This window comes from Solea solea, chromosome 19, assembly GCF_958295425.1.
Source record: "Solea solea chromosome 19, fSolSol10.1, whole genome shotgun sequence".
Classification (NCBI taxonomy): domain Eukaryota; kingdom Metazoa; phylum Chordata; class Actinopteri; order Pleuronectiformes; family Soleidae; genus Solea; species Solea solea.
The window spans coordinates 6,208,277-6,224,606 of NC_081152.1; the positions used below are offsets into that span (position 1 = coordinate 6,208,277).

The 16,330-nt window shown below is 40.1% G+C and overlaps 1 protein-coding gene across 1 annotated transcript; it reads right to left on the reverse strand.

Annotated features, from left to right (window-relative positions):
- Window positions 1-308: 308 nt before the first annotated feature.
- On the reverse strand, window positions 309-14,565 carry agpat2 (1-acylglycerol-3-phosphate O-acyltransferase 2 (lysophosphatidic acid acyltransferase, beta)). The gene is made up of 6 exons (XM_058616455.1): window positions 14,138-14,565; window positions 8,679-8,812; window positions 5,241-5,416; window positions 5,005-5,100; window positions 2,590-2,662; window positions 309-1,535 (listed from the first exon to the last, which is right to left on the reverse strand). Exons 1-6 carry the CDS (start codon window positions 14,311-14,313, stop codon window positions 1,378-1,380), a joined length of 813 nt encoding a protein of 270 aa, XP_058472438.1. The 5' UTR covers window positions 14,314-14,565; the 3' UTR covers window positions 309-1,377.
- Between the last annotated feature and the right edge of the window lie 1,765 nt (window positions 14,566-16,330).

Below are 16,330 nucleotides of genomic sequence, written 5' to 3' on the forward strand. Positions count from 1 at the left end.
TATATATATATATATATATATATATATATATATATATATATATATATATATATTATATTATATTATATTATATATATATATATATAATATATATATAATAATAATAATATGTATATATCATTGTAAAAGTAAATATAACCGGTAAATGAGGTTATCATCAGTTAATCAATCAACGGGCTAACACTGGAAACCTCCCACAAATTACTTTGTCATCATGGCACAGCAGGTGGCTTGCACTTTGGAAACAGGCATGTTGGACATTGCACTTTTTGAAATCACCTTTTTTTTTTTTTGACACATCTTACAGGTTCACTCATGAGTTCCCCACTTTATTCATCGTGGAAATAAATAGAGAAACAAAACTACAGGAGTCGGCGAGAAGACGCTCGGACACGGCGCGCGGGCTATTTCTTATCTGCAGCAGAGATGGACTGAAAGAAAGCACGATGGTACATTGACAACGCACAACACTGAAAGCCGATCGGTCCGTTAATCCAGCACAGATGGGTGCTATTGTTACACTGTGTCTTTTAACCTTGAATTCCTTGCTTTCTGACATCATTAGGTTTGTCATGGAGCTATTGGCGGTGCGAGCTGAAGAGCCAACATGGATAAGGAGTTTAATTTATAGCGACAGAACTAAAGATGTCCACGGTCAACTGGCGTCGACCCTCTCACCTCTGCGCACTCCGCCGCTCGTGGAGACCCCGCTCCTTTTGTCTTTAGGCAAGAAAGTGGAATGCAACAAAGGGGGGGGAGGGCACACACTTAACAGAAAGGAGGGAAGGAAGGAAATGGAATACGTTCAATGTGTGCGTGTCCAAAGATGGCGATGAGAGAAACTTCAAAATTTACCCACCCACATGAATAAAGAAACGACAGAAACTCAAAAGGTTTTTCTGCTCTGCGGAAAAAAAAGCAAAAAAAAAGGTAAGGCAGTAAAGTAAAGAAAAAAACAACAAAAAAAAACTGGCTTCCGAAGCCAGAGAAACAAAAGCAACGTAGGAGGTGGACAGAGCCATCCAAAAAAAGGCATGCATGAAGATCGACGCACATCTATACTGTCCGGCTTTGCTGTCCGTCACTCCGCTCACAGACGTGCAGAGCAGCACTGCTGCTGGTGCTGCTGCAGACACAGTGAGGGTCAGGACTGACTGTGCTGTATGCTCAGGCCAGATATGGACTGGACCAGGTGTCAACTAGACAAGGAAATATTTCATGACAAGAGACCTGTGTCATGTTGTTTCCTGGCCAGGTAATGGAACAACCTGGGGGGGGGGGGCGGGGGAGAGGGGTCGGTGGGCTGGAAGGTCTGGTGGAAGGAGTGGGTCTCATACAGGAGCACAGGAGAACAAGAGGCTGGAGTATGATACGTGTTCAGTGCCTCACGGGCCCGTTGCTCTGGGTTACGGAGTGTGAGATGCCCAGGAAGGCAGAGCGCATCACGTTGAAGGACTTGTCGGTGAGGTCGGCCACGTCGTCGGTCGTCATCCCCCTCGTCTCGATCTTTGGAAGGATGTTCAATCTGATGGTCCCTGTGGAGGCACAGAGCTCTGCTGTTAGCCAGTAGTCAACAGCTGGTTCCCCATTCACCAAGGAAAAACATCACAATCAATGTCACGATATTTCAAGAAAATTCAATGTTTACCAAATTATATATTGGTTAAAGTAGTTGTTCTTAAATATTTTATACCAAGTACACACCTGAGAAAGTATTGAGCACTCGAAGTAACACCATTATCGCTTTTTCAATCTTTTCACAGGAGGCAGATTTATTCCCAATAAGACAATTTGCACTCTCATCATCCTCCTCTTCCTCACATACACTTCACACACTGGTATAGTGAAATTAGATTAAGATAATGGAGCTCGAGATGTGGTGATTTCACATTCTACACATTCTGCAGCTCCACTCTGATCAGATACCTCGGTATATACAGTAGAACAGTATTTCTGAGAACCATTTATGCATAGTTCATCTTCACTTATTTATCTGGGCATCTATTACCACAAGGTGGCAGCAGCAACTGCAGATGTGACGGAATACACAGGGTTCCCTGATCACATCAGAAATGAGCATTTGGTGAATACACTGCCTGTGTGTTTGCAGTAAGTAATAACATTTACGAGGTTCGTTTAATGCATTTCAAAGCGCAGCATACCCATTCCTCACACTGACACTCATGTGTCTGTGTCATCTTTAAACATCTCTCGTTTAAATGCCATTTTCTGGCCCTTATATGGTTAAAATAAGACAGACATTTTGAGGCTTAGGTGTTAAAGGGTTAAGAAGGTTTCTAAGTAGAAGATGGTTTAAATAAAGGGAAAGAATTTTCTCTAAGGGGATTAATAAAGTAGATAAAAACAAAATTAAAAAAGACCCATCATTTGTGCTAGTCCAGCAAATAGCTAGTAGCAACCACGGCTGTGGAGCCTCAAAGCAGAGCAGTGATCTGGGTCTCCATGTGACAGAGATATTGGCGGCCATCGGAGCCAGGGTCCACTGAAACCCATAGGTTGTAAAATATTCGATTGGAGCCAAAATATTGTGTGGGGAGGGTTAACTCGAGGACAAGCAAGTGTTGTTACCTGATTTGAACTGCTTTTCTTTTCTCAGGTAGAAGTTGCTGTAGGAGGAGAAAACAATGGGTATGATGGGCACCTGGAAAACAAGAACAAAAGAGTTGGCTTGAACACACTGTCCCAAAATATGCAGCATCACCTCCATTTGTCCGAGTTAAAAATAGAAAAAAAAAAAAGAATTAAATGAATCACAGTCCTGTACTTAACATTTGACCACTGTAGCAACTCAACAAGATGAGAAACAGACAGAGAGGAGTCACTGAGCCAACATCTCTCACACACACACACACACAGATCAGCACGACATCTCCATCTCGTCCAAAGCTACTAAGAGAGGCCGAGTTGCTCTCTGGGGACCCAGAGTGGCCCTTCACTGGGACTGGCTGAGCCAAACGTGGCTTCCCCCCCCCCAGGGGCTTGTCCTGCTTCCACTCAATCAGGCTGACATACAAATACAAATGGCAAAGGATCCACAATAACTCAGCAAAAGCAAACACCGACATTAAAATAGTCGATGTTGACATAGAAAGAGTCTTGAATGTAAAACAAAGTCAAAGGGGGGGAGAGGAAAAAAACAGAGATCAATTTCTCCAGATCTAAAATAACGTTGAGAGATGGAGAGAGAGGAGGGGAACGGGGGGGGGGGGGGGGGCTTGGCAAATCAGTCTATCAGCTCTTCACCCAAATTAGATTGAACTGCTTTGAATAACTAAAAGGAACTCTTGTATGGGAAATACTGGAAAGTGCAAAGATATTTCCAGCTTACTAAGAAGTCACACAGCTAAAAAGAATGTGGTCACCTGTGTCACAGAGACAACTCTGTGCATCATGGGTGCTTTCAAAGCTGCTGCTGCTGCTGACGTGCGATTAGATAATCAAAGATGGATTTTAACGCCAGGTCCGAACAAGCCATCAAGAGTTTACTAACGAGGAGCAGCAGAGATTTATTTTTGTAGTCTGTGCACGTCTGAACCAGAATGATGTTTATCTTTAGCAGCAAATTCCAAATTAATGGCCACATGTGTTCAAATAAACACACTTTAACAAGTTGTTGTTTATGCTCTAATCTGGAGTTTCTCATAGGGCTGAGTGATACGAGAAAAAAACTCCTATCACAATATACTTTTTTTATATGATTCGACATATCATTTGATATGGCAACATTTTCAGACTACATCTGGATGTGAATCAGCGCACAAGATGTTTCTCTGGGCTCATGAGATGTTTGTGCTTCTCAAAGGAGAGAAAAATAAAATAGTGGCTGTTTATGATCAGCATGACAAGCTTAAAATACAGTTATTACCTTTGATTTTGTTTTGTTTATTTATTTGGCTTTTTAAAGTTAAATGAAGGATATTTAAGTGTGTTAAATACAAAGAAATTGCTAATAAATAGGGTCGAATTTTGCTGTAACAAAATTAAAGAAATGTCACATGACTTTTTTTTTTTTTTAAATATAACCATCAATATTTAGTGTATTAGACAACTGTTCTCAATATAATTAATATGAAAATTGTCAATGCAACAGAGTTTAAAACATATCACAGTATGACAATATGCAAAATCTAAGACGATATCCTGTCTAATTATGATACAGATATAATATAGATATATTACCCATCCTTAGTGTCTTAGTTTCTCTGTGAAAGGAGCTTCATCTGCTCTACGTCTAAATAAGTCTGGGACATAATGGCCGAAAACATTACCACGATAAGTTGCAAATCAGCCATCTTTATAATTATAATGATAAAGGTCAGATAATTATGTTTTTTTTTTGCTCTTAAGCAAACATTGAGGAAACCAGTTAATTGTGCTTTTTAAATTGTTTATGAACAGAAATAGTGTGGCAACCAAAAAACATAATAGATTAGATTAATCAAGTAATAGTTTGGTCAATAAAATGTTGAAATAATGATGTCTTGTTTTGTCCAAAAACCCAAATTATTCCCTTTTAATGATTTGTTTGTCATATGGAGCAAACAAACCGGAAAAATATTCTCATTTAAGAAGGTGAAAACTCAAAGGAATGGTTTTTATTTATTGAAAACAAACCAATCAATTGATTAAAATAGTTGACGATTACTTAAGGATTACAGAGAAACAATTCTTAAACAAAACTATTATGACAACTATGGTGAAATCTCACTGTTGCTATTGCCTTCTGTTATAGGAGGTTACTAGCACCCCCATGTGTCTAACAGCTGCACATTGCTGGCATTGCAACTTCCAACTCCTTAAGGAGAAAAAAAATGACAGATGCTGGATTACAGATGATCTCCTCACAGACATTCACCCAGTAGGGTCACGTAAAATGGATGTGTACACTTAATACACGTGCGCCTTGGGATTTAGACGGGACAGATTACACACAACGCATCCATTTTCAGTCACTCTACATAAATAACTCACAACAACACTCACTTGTGCCTGCACTGCCAGGTGGAAAGCACCTTTTTTAAAGGGCAACAGGTCACCTTTCTGGTTCCGTGTGCCTTCTGGGAACACCCACAGACGAATCTGTGACAGGGTAAAAAAAAAACAAAACAAAAAAAAACATAGGTTTATTCAGTATACATCATCTCTAGAGGAAAGTAAGCGTTTTTGACGAGTCTGACTTTAATGTATCATAATCTTGTTTTTGACAAGAGGCAGATTACCTGGTCGTCCAACATGGTCTGCGCGGCGTCAGCCATGACGTGTTTGGCGTCACTCGTCTTCTTGCGGTTGATGAAGACGATGCCACCCAGCCAGCAAATGAGGCCGACTGTACCAGCGTAGACCAGCTCCTTCTTGGCGATCATGGTGCACCGGTCGGGTAAGATCTCCATCAGGCCTGAGCAGAAAAGGAAAATGACGTTTTTAAGTGCCAGAAATGAGAAGCACTACCGTCAGTGGCTCTGATATAATGCATGTCCAATTGTGTACATGTTAAAAAAAATTATGAAATTAAGTCACTCGTGTTTAAGTGAATGCAGTTTGTGACAACAAGGCACACAAATAAGAACACAAATAAATGGAACCCCATTCAAAAATATACACTAGAAAATTTAATTTACAGATACGTACAGTACATGTATACGATGACGTACTACAACTCAACAGGATTAAAAAGGTTATTATATTTTATAGACTAAATATGTCTGGTTCATCTTTTCTACAAGTACAGACATAATTGTATTATACAAATATGGTATTTGATTGAATTTCAAAAGCAATTTTAAAGGGAAAAACCTCAGTGGCATCATTATTCCTCAGCCTATGACTCCACACTTTCGTTTTAGTCGCATTAGTGATGCAAAGAATGATAACATTCAGGTGAAACTCATGTCCTAGGATTTCGTCACATTCTTTCATTCAAAGAAAGGGATTCAAATAATCTTCCTTTTTCTAATCATGACAAATTACGACACGTTTCACGTTACAAATAATAATAACTGCAGATGGTTGTCCTTTAACCTTTCACCACTCGCTGCTCAGCGTACCGGCCGTGGTGCAATGCACAACTTCAACTACATTGATAGTTTAGTCGTGCTTGGGCCTATTTCAGAAAGAGATGCTGATTCAACGGTTTGCTTATTTTGGAGGCTGCAGTTTGTGGGGCTGTTATTATATTATGTTGCTCCGTCCTGGAGGTGTTTGGTGTTTTATTACACACTAATGCTTACATTATATCCCACTCATTAATATCAATAAGGGTAAAATAGGAGAAACACCTCCCAGTGCAACAATTAAAAAAGGAAACACTATAATCTACACTCTCACATTTGATTTGTGACCATTTTAAAGCAATCGTTTAACCTGTCAAGGACATTCGAAAACGAGGTGTGAGGGATTTTAGCTCCACTCTCATCCCATCTATTAACGTAGCTGTTGGCATGGCAACTTGGACGCCGAATCCGACTCATGCCGAGTTTCCCCGGCACTAATTAGATGCCTCTTTCTCTCGCCCCGCTGTCACCACTTTGGCCTCAAGCCGGGCCTCATCACTCACTGCCTCTGAAAACACACTTTCTCTCTCTCTCTCTCTCTCTCTCACCCGGGCCCAGCAGGCACTGATGGAGAGAAAACACTCCTCCACTGACTTATTGTCCTCAACAATGAGATTCAACACCGAGAAGGAGGACGCCATGTTGAAAGAAAGCAGAGACGAGCGCGGGATGAAGCGAGCTTCAGCGCTGCTCTTAACTCAATCGAGACTGATGTTAAACGATATCCAGTAACTATATTAGCATCCTTTATTAGACTGGGTCCTGAGAGGCCAGAGATGCATTCATCTTTTAGTGGCATATGAATTGAATCAAGTGCGTACAATGAGCTTCTGTGCCAGTTCCAAAATACTAAATAGGACTGCGAGAGTCATTTCTGCAGAAATATCAGCAGAAGGAGCATTTTTAGAAACTCTTAGCAATCGATGGACGCAATCTGATTTAAATCAAAGTAAGCTGGTACTTCAAAGACTTTTGATATTCATCTTAAATCCAGTGTGAATGTTCTGTGATGACCTGCACTCACTTAATCAGGAAAGCAGTGATCTCTTCAGTAGTCTTGATAGACCCAAATTGACTGTTTTTGGTGTAGTTGTAGACTGATGATTAGGTTGGGCTGGGTTGTTTTTTTTAAACAATTTTTGGTCTAAAATGTTTTTTGACAAAGTTTTTACCCGCTTCATGTCTTCAAAATATAGTTTATAGATTATTTTTACAGTGCAGACACAAAACGCAGAAATTCCACACAGCATTTGGTATAATTAAACTGCATCAGATGGGGACAGATTAAAATCAGACACATTGGCCAAAACAAATCAGCATCAGATATTGAAAAAATCCTTAACAATCTCATCTAGTTAGATGATAAATTTGTGCTGAAACAATGATTATTATTGTTTTATTAATTATGGATTATGGAGTGGATTTTTATAAAAACAAACACATTCTTTCATTTCAGCCTTTCAAACGCAAAAATATTCCCTTGCCCCTCTTTGCTATAAACTGAATATCTTTGGTTTCATGGACAAAACTAAATATTTGATGTTAACGTTTGGCAAAACACCAACTGATGTTTTCCATTTTTCTGACATTTTATGGACCAAGCCCTGTCATTCTGGCTTTGCCACATTTGTCATTTGTTTATTTTTGTCTGCACTGTCTCACAAGGGAGTGCAGGTTATTGTTGTCTGCGTCCAAGTCACACAGGCGTGAGGAAGGATGTCGGCACAGAACGGTCATGGCAAAATCCACACACAGATCTTCGTTTTTCCCTCTTCTTTGACAGGTCAAAACTGTCCAGTGCAGATTCACCTAATCAGGTTTCCATGAAGCCTGGAGCAGCGAGGTGTGAATAATCCCGGTTAATAACAAGGAGCAGGAGCAGCTTGTCCGTTTTATTGACCATGGAGTGGAGATTTAGTACGTGTCTACATGGGAGCATATTCACAAATCCACACATTTGGAGCTTTGCCGGAACTATTGAACATTTGCTCCATGCATCTTCCAGCATCTTCTTACATGTGCAGCAAACTCTCAGTCTGTCAAATCTGGTGTCAAATTACTGAGCCGCAGGGGTTTAACTACAACTCACTTTTTTTCCACTTCAGTCCCTGAATAGGAGTTATAAACACAATTTTATAAAAAATAAATAAATAAAAACAACCGCAGAGGAAAAGCTGCCATCTGTGCTACCAGCTTGCATCACTCGTCGTCAGACGACAAAATATTTCAAGCCAGTGTTGAAAAATAGATGAGACAGGCTGCATTTCCCAACCTCAGCTTGACACGATAACAAGTGGTGTTTTCAACAAAGTGGTGTTAGCAGGTCTACGTCTACAGTGTTGACTTTCAGCTGCACAGGGCTGCATGGATGTAAGAGACACAGCGCTGTCTGGACTTTCACATGACCCAAACATTGACACCTTTGCAGACACGGACCCAACGTACCCAAAAAAGGGTTCATACTAAGGCTGTGTGATCTGAGATTTTCTGACAGATATTAGGATTTGATTTAAAGCAGACGGTAAAGCATTACCACACAACACTATTAAAACATTAACGACCATGAACTACTATCGACTGTTTCGCTCTACTTTACACAGTACCCACCCAGAACATCCAGGGAGCTCTGATGGTTGGAGATGATGACATAGGGGCCCTCTGTCTGCAGATGCTCCCAGCCGCTCACTTCAAACCGAAGACCCAGGAAATATTTCACATGACGGACCAGGGAGCGGATAATCCTGGGGGGGAGAGGATAATTACAGTCCTGAATAAATATAGGTTACTGTTAACAGCCATCTGAGTGCAGTAGGCCACACTTTATTAACCAAAACCCTTGATGGAAAGGTTAACGGTAACAGGGCAATAGAAAAACCATGTTTTACCTTGCATTATATCACGAGGGAACGCTCAGATATTATAAAGTTGACCTCAGTCACAAAGTATAATCACAACTGTGTTCAGCTTGGTTTGTTTCTCCGTTGATAGGCTGGGCAAATAAATGGGTTGAAGTAGTAAATTCAATGCTTTGAGAAAGAGTGTCTGCCACAGACGATAAGAAATAAATGAAGCAAAATGAAGAACATTTTAGACCAGTGTTATCACACAATGTGTGACTTTGACCAACTAACCTTAGCCACAGAGCAATAAAAAAATATGCCTTTAGCAGCTTAATGACAACTAAGTGCTGCTGCTGCTGAAAGCTGTTTTTTTCCACAGTTCCTCTGTTAAAGATTGAAAAGTAAACGTTCACTGTATCAGTAGAACCTTTTCCTGTTTATAACATCTGTCCATGGTTAATCTCACAGGACTTGTAGCACTCAACCTTTGTAGAGACACAGATAACATCTCAGAGTTCTGTTAGGAAATACTATACAAAGTGACCTTTGCTCAGACTTGGGAAACTTTCATGGTAATTAAAGTTTCATTGTGAACACCAAGCTCTAAGACACACGCGTTGCTTTTCAGCGCACAGCAATCAATCAGCTACTTAACTCTCTGGCCACTATCTGATCATCACTTGATTGTGGTTTCACTCGTCTTTCTCGAAGCCAAAGGCAGTTGTGAAGGCAGCAACAAATGTTAGCTTTCTTCTAAACTGTGCTACCACTAAATTTAGTCTGAGCAATACTTTGTATTCAATTTATGTTTTCAAACCGCACATAATCAATATCTAAATGTCATAGGGCCGAAGCAAATGAAACATTTCACAGACATTACCCAGTCTGCATGTGTAGAGATGCTTTCCTAAGGTACACACATATTAATTCTAAATTGATGATTATTTCCATAATCGACTAATGTGTGAATTATTGTCTCGATTAATCATTTGGTCCCTAAAATGTCAGAAAATGTTGATAAGTGTTTCTCAAACCTGGACATTATGATGTTCTCAAGTGAGGTACTGGGAGCCCTGAATAGTTCTGATAAACGCAAGAACTGTGCAGTCACTGAACAAAGATAATGATAATCATCAACTGAATAAAGATCACCATACGACACTGACCTGTGTTACTAGGTCAAGCTGGCAGAGCAACAAAGTTCCCTATCCAAAACTGAACCACACACATTTTGTATAACAAACCAGCTGCTTTTCCTGTGCAACACACCTAAGGTGGCTTCTATTACACCATCCATTTGAATGACCTTCCATCAGAGTCACTCCCCATGTTCTGTCTCTGTCAGAAAAATCATTATTATAAAAATAATTACCGTCTCTTCCTCATCCATGAGTCATATTCCCTCTCAGACCTTTTCCTCCTCTTGTTGTCCTGACATGCCCTAGTTTTAAACATGCCTTCTACCAACGCACCCTTTCCCCCCAATACTTTCCCACCAGTATTTTTGCTAATAAACATAAAGATGTTTATTGTCTTAGATCCAGGATGTGGACATTCTTGAAACATTCTTTCCAAGTTCAGTCTACAATGCATGCTGCTATCCCTTTACAATGTCCACACATTTCCAATATCCTGATCCAAATGACACAAAAGTGAAAGACAAAAGGTTGTGGAGGTCTGTGTGGCTTTTCTCACAATAACTCAAGGATTAAAAAAAAGGATGTATGGCTGCAATGATTTATTGATTATTAATCGATTATTAAATGCACTGCCAACTATTTTGATACTCAATAAATCTGTTTGTGTCTTTTTTTTATGTCGGCTAACCAGATGCTTTTGGAAATCCCAAAAACAAACCTAAAGACCAGAGGTGACAGAGCCTTCACAGTGGCAGCTCCTCGGCTTTGGAAAGCCCTGCCCTGGCACATCAGATGTGCCCAGACTGTTGAGCCCTTTAAATCTTCTTTAAAAACCTACTCTTTCTCTATGATGTTTAACTCAGGTTGAGCTTTGACTATGCTCTGTACCGTTTTTATGTTTTATACTTTCTATAAGTTATTTCTATACTTTTTATACGTTCTGTAAACCACTTTGGTCAACCTTGGTTGTTTTTAAATAAGCTCTATAAATAAATTTGTGTTGAGTTGAGATAACAGTTAACAAGTGATGCCAGTAAAAAAAGCTGTTATCAAAGTCATGCAAAACATATTAACTTGTCCCCAGTTTGTTACGTGTGACTCAGTCACTGGCAGCTCAGGCCCACGTGGAAATGAATTGGGTTTGTAACCGAAGGGTCACTGATTCAAAACCAGGACAGGTCCAGGGCTGGGGTGCACTCAAGCAAGGCATCCAGCCACCCCATTGCTCCCGGAGTGCTAGCTACTGTTCCTATGCACAATTTGTGTTCATTACTGGTGTGTAAAAAGGATGGATAAAATGCAGAGGTCAAATTCATTGTCACTAATTGGTGTGTATGCAAATAAAAACTAATTTTACTGTATATACTTACATATACTGTATATACACACACTACTGCCTGGTAATAGCGTAAAATAACTTAACCTTTAAACCAGAATCGTCACTGGGTTATCTTTGACTTCATAGGTTCAGGCTGTGATAGCACACTCACTCCAGTGCAAAAGCCACTGGTTATGCAAGATCTCAGTGTTGCAGCAATTCTAAGATTGTCCAAGGGGAATTAAATGGCCTCGGCAGGATTTGTTTTATGGCCAATCCACTAAGCTTTTCATCCCACTTCATTTCATTATCAGTCTCTAAATAAGTCCCTATTAAACCTTCAGACCATAGCGACATTTAGGTTCATCTGATACCTGCACAGGTCCCAAGCAACCTGACTGCTCACAGATAAAAGGGCAGATCGGACCCATTATGCACAATAATATTATACTGACATATAAAAATACCAGTGCCAGTGCTAAATCAAGTGATTAATGGTAGATAGCTGTTCAGGACAAGGGGGGCAGTTCACAGGATCAGAATGACAAAGCAGAGGATAAATTCACTCAGAAAGCAAGGAATAATGGTGGGAGATGAGTAGTTTTTACAATCTAGGTTTTAAAGGTCACACATCCAACATGACAACACGACTCCCTTTATAAACTGTTTCCTGACAGTTTCCTGCTGATGTTAGGAGCCATTACACAGTATGGAATCTGAGCTCAAACAATTGAATGAGGGACAACTTAAGCCTCTGTCCTTTATCTGTTGTCATGAGATCCTACCTGATAAATGTTGCATGCCTTTGGTTAACTGGGTATGTAAATGCTTGTTACTTGGCCACAATTAAGCCCTGTGAAGCAAGTAGCCAACCCCAGAATGCATGCCTTTCTGTTTTCAGCAAATGTCTGTGACAAACTGCCCTGTCCAAAATGAAGCAAATAAGCTCTTTATGCCAGAGCTGGCTAGTGTGAAGCATGTACAACCAAAACTCTATTCACTTCTTGTACAGGGTCTGACCTCACTTTGGTTACTTTAGCCCCATTCAACAGGTCCTGATAACCTTTGAGCTGTCAGAATGGCACAGTGGTGCAACATGACACCACAATGTTGTCACTGTGAAACAGTTATTCAAAGAGCAGCGAGGCAGCAAAGGCCTGCTCTGCTGACAGGGCTTTTGTCAGCAAATCAAGCCCAAATGAGGCAGCATTAAGGATGGATATCATCATAACTATCCATTAACCCATCTCTAATCAGGGGAACTGGCTCTCTGGCATCCGTTTCCTCAAGGTAATTACTGAAATACAGTCATTTGTGTTTAGAAATCTATCCTCGCCATCTTGGTTTAACCACAACAACAAAAAACCTCCCCAGCAACAAAGTGGACACTAAATCTAAACTACTACATTTCAAACCCAACAGGTATCAGTTGACTAATTCAGTGTGTGTCAAGTCCAAAATTACACATATCTGTCAGTGGTGCCAGGGGTAAGGCACTTTTGGTGCCCTTCTATTGGGTTACCTAGCACAGTGGTTTGCACCTACAGGGAGGAGCAAGAAACACTGCAACATTGATTGGTTGACTTAAAATTGTCACAAGTTGAAAAAGGACGAGAATGGGACAAAAACACAATGTGACATGTGAGTTCTTAACGAAAAAGAGAGGACTGAAGGCCATTTGTGTGTGTGTGTGTGTGTGTGTGTGTTTTTAATGATGTTAGTGCACAGCAGTGTTTACTGTGTCACATTCTTCTTGAATTGAATTTATCCATTATGGGTCACGCAAACTAAGTGCCCAAACATCAAGGGTTTATAAGGCACCAAAAATTAAGATTGCAGAGGTTCATCCAACATATCATTATGTTAAAAAAGTGACATTACTTAACATGTTCTGTTTTCTGCCTCAGGCATGGTAAATACAATCTGCTATGGCAAACCCATACACAAAGAAAGCAGCACACATGGACATTACTTCTGTCCTCAGGGAAAGAACAGTACACAATGACCCTGAGATTTTTTTTCCTGAACTCACACATCAAACACAGTATCCACAGCATGGATGGTATACTGTGTTGCATGATGTGTACCTTGCACTGCACCTATAGCTACTCATTATCTGCTGTATTATCAGAGTTGTCGAAGTTATTTGTGTCATGTGATTTCTACCCCTTCGTTCAGAAAAGCAGCTGACAAGTCAGAGGTGATGGCCAGTGTTCTAATAAAGCTGATTAAGTCCTCATGTCGTAACTCGGCCAACGCTGCATGACATTTTACTGGAAGGAAAGTAGCAGGAAGACATTCTTAGTGGAAATACTATATGAAGTCATATGTAGCGTAAACCAATGCCAACAGTGTTAAGAACTCGTGTTTTGAATAAAATAGGTTTTTATGAACATAAACATGTTAATGTTGGCTATCTTGTGTTCTGCTAACAAGTCCCTACTGCCAAAGAATCAATGGAGCTCATGTTAGCAAGTGTGTGATATCAAAAAGCATCAGGTAATATGTCAGTTTCATTGTGACTTATGTTCCAATATTAGGAAAAACATTTAGACTAGAAGTTCCCCGTGGACGTGGTGATGTTATATGTTATGAAAAGGAGAAACAAAGAAAAGGGTAGAGCAGCGAGTCTAGATTTATTTTGGGACTGTTTAACATCAACCGCTGCTGCTGCTAGCCAGTCAGCTAGCTGGCTATCAGGCTAATGTTTGCTAGCTGGTGGACGGCGCTGTGCACGCGAGCGACATTTGTTATGCAAAACAAACTCACCTCATGTTTTCAACGTCTCTGCCTCCGCTTTTCAGGATACAAAGAGGAATGCCGACCACGGCCAGCAACATCATCCAGGCGACGTAAAAGCACTTTTTGAAATAAAAAACAAACGTGCTGCTGGTCCACAACAGCAGCGGGATCAGCAGCAGCAGTACCATCCATTGCACATCCATATCTGTAGCTCTGCCACAGGACCCGAGCCGTGACAGCGGTGACACACGCTGGGTTTTTGGGTGGATGGGGAAGCCGCTAAAACGCTGGCTGCCTGGCGACCGTGCGACAGAGAAGGGGACGAACACTGCTGTCAGTTTGTTGGCACCCCGACGAACATCACACAGTGAATAAGTGATCCTTACAGAAAACTACTCTAGCGAGGGGAACGCTTGTCTCCTGCTGCCTGAGGTGCTCATGAAATGCAGCTCATCTGTTGCTAAATGGCATCACGAGGAGGAGTCTCGTCGTCATCGGTTGTATTTTTTTCTATTTCCGGTTGATGGACCACTGTACTATGAACTTACAGCCCATGTGTGTTTGAATGACATTTTGTTACATAAAGCCAAATGTTCCAAAACTTTATTCACCGGAGGGCCAACATTTAAGCACTTATTGTGCTGTATTAGGATCTAAGAAAGGTTCCTAAATCATATAGCATTAATACAACAACTTCACATTGTACGTTACTGCCACAAAACTGTTTTGTTTTGGTTTTTTTCCTCTACTAATGTGCACAGTTTAAAATAATATTATACTTATGATGAATGTTGTCATGTTATTGTATGAAGGTTGTGACCAAAGTGGTTTCAGGAACGTCCTGGGAACTTTAGAGAATGTTCTCGAGGGTTATGACAAAAGTGGTAACAAGTAACATTCTGGGAAACAAAATAAAAAAACTAATGTTAGGGGAACATTAGGAAAACTTTTCATATCAACCACAGGACAACCTAGGGGGGAACCTTTGGGCATTTGAGCAACATTGCCCCACCAAAGGCACTTGAACCCAGAACACTTGTAAAAACTAAAATTTTAATTTGTTTTATTTGACAAATCTTTTTAAGACAAGTCATTTCTATCCACTGAGTCTCATGTCAATACTGCCATGGCCAAATATCCCCATTGTTGCGTTTTATTAATGAGCCAATGTGAATTCACTTTCACCCAAGGATGATTCTGACCAGGTTTGCAGCCGACCACACACACACACATAATTGGATTAGCTGTGATAATCCAATCCTTGGCTGTAATGTGACACTTCTTGACTTTGTCACAGCCATGTTAATGAGCTCTACTTGACATTATTCCTTGAGATTTGGATCGTTTGGTCATTAATCCTGTGGGTGCCTTAATCATTGGCTGATCTTGAAAGAAAACAAAATCATTTTGATGTTGGTGTATGTTGGCATATTAATGGGAAGTAGGCATTTGATTTATGTCACCTTATGTCCACGTTCAGTAGTAATAGGGTTCCCACTTTTATGTCCGATGCCAATATAACACAAGCTTAATTATCTCCTGATCTATCTCCTCTAAACAACTGCTGTTAATTAATTAGACATTTATGCTCATGTATTTACCACCTATAGCTATAAACGGCCATTTCAAAAACATAACGCTCCGACAGTGTGGCAGATGTGCAGCTCTCGCGCAGCATATGTCACCCCACAATGTGTGCATATCGTATATGACATAACATATGTGATATTATAATTTACAGATTAAATCACATTTTACTTTCATCTTTTTCCATATTTGATTCATTATTGGTCCAATACAATACAGAATATCGAAGCGGCTCATCTCAAACTGTTAAGTGATTACAATGAGTCAAACTCACACACTCATGGGTCTGTGTGTTTCCATTTGAGCAGAAGCAGTAGAGATGTATGTAAAGATGTATGAAGATAGTGACACAAATGTGTAATCTTATTGTATTGTGATTCAGTAGACCCCGACAGGCTGCAGTGTTCAGCCACATTTGGTGATGTTCTTGTCTTGTTACATTTCCAAACACAAAGTAAAAGATTTCAAACTCATGCACACCTGGAAATCCAGTGTATTCAAGTGTGCAATTGTAATACACCTTTACTTAACTACTGCTATTGTCAAACAAAACGTTTTCCATTAATAAAAGTTACCAATGAGATGTGATGGTGAGGACAGATGTAACAAAAACAGATATTTTGCTGAAAATAT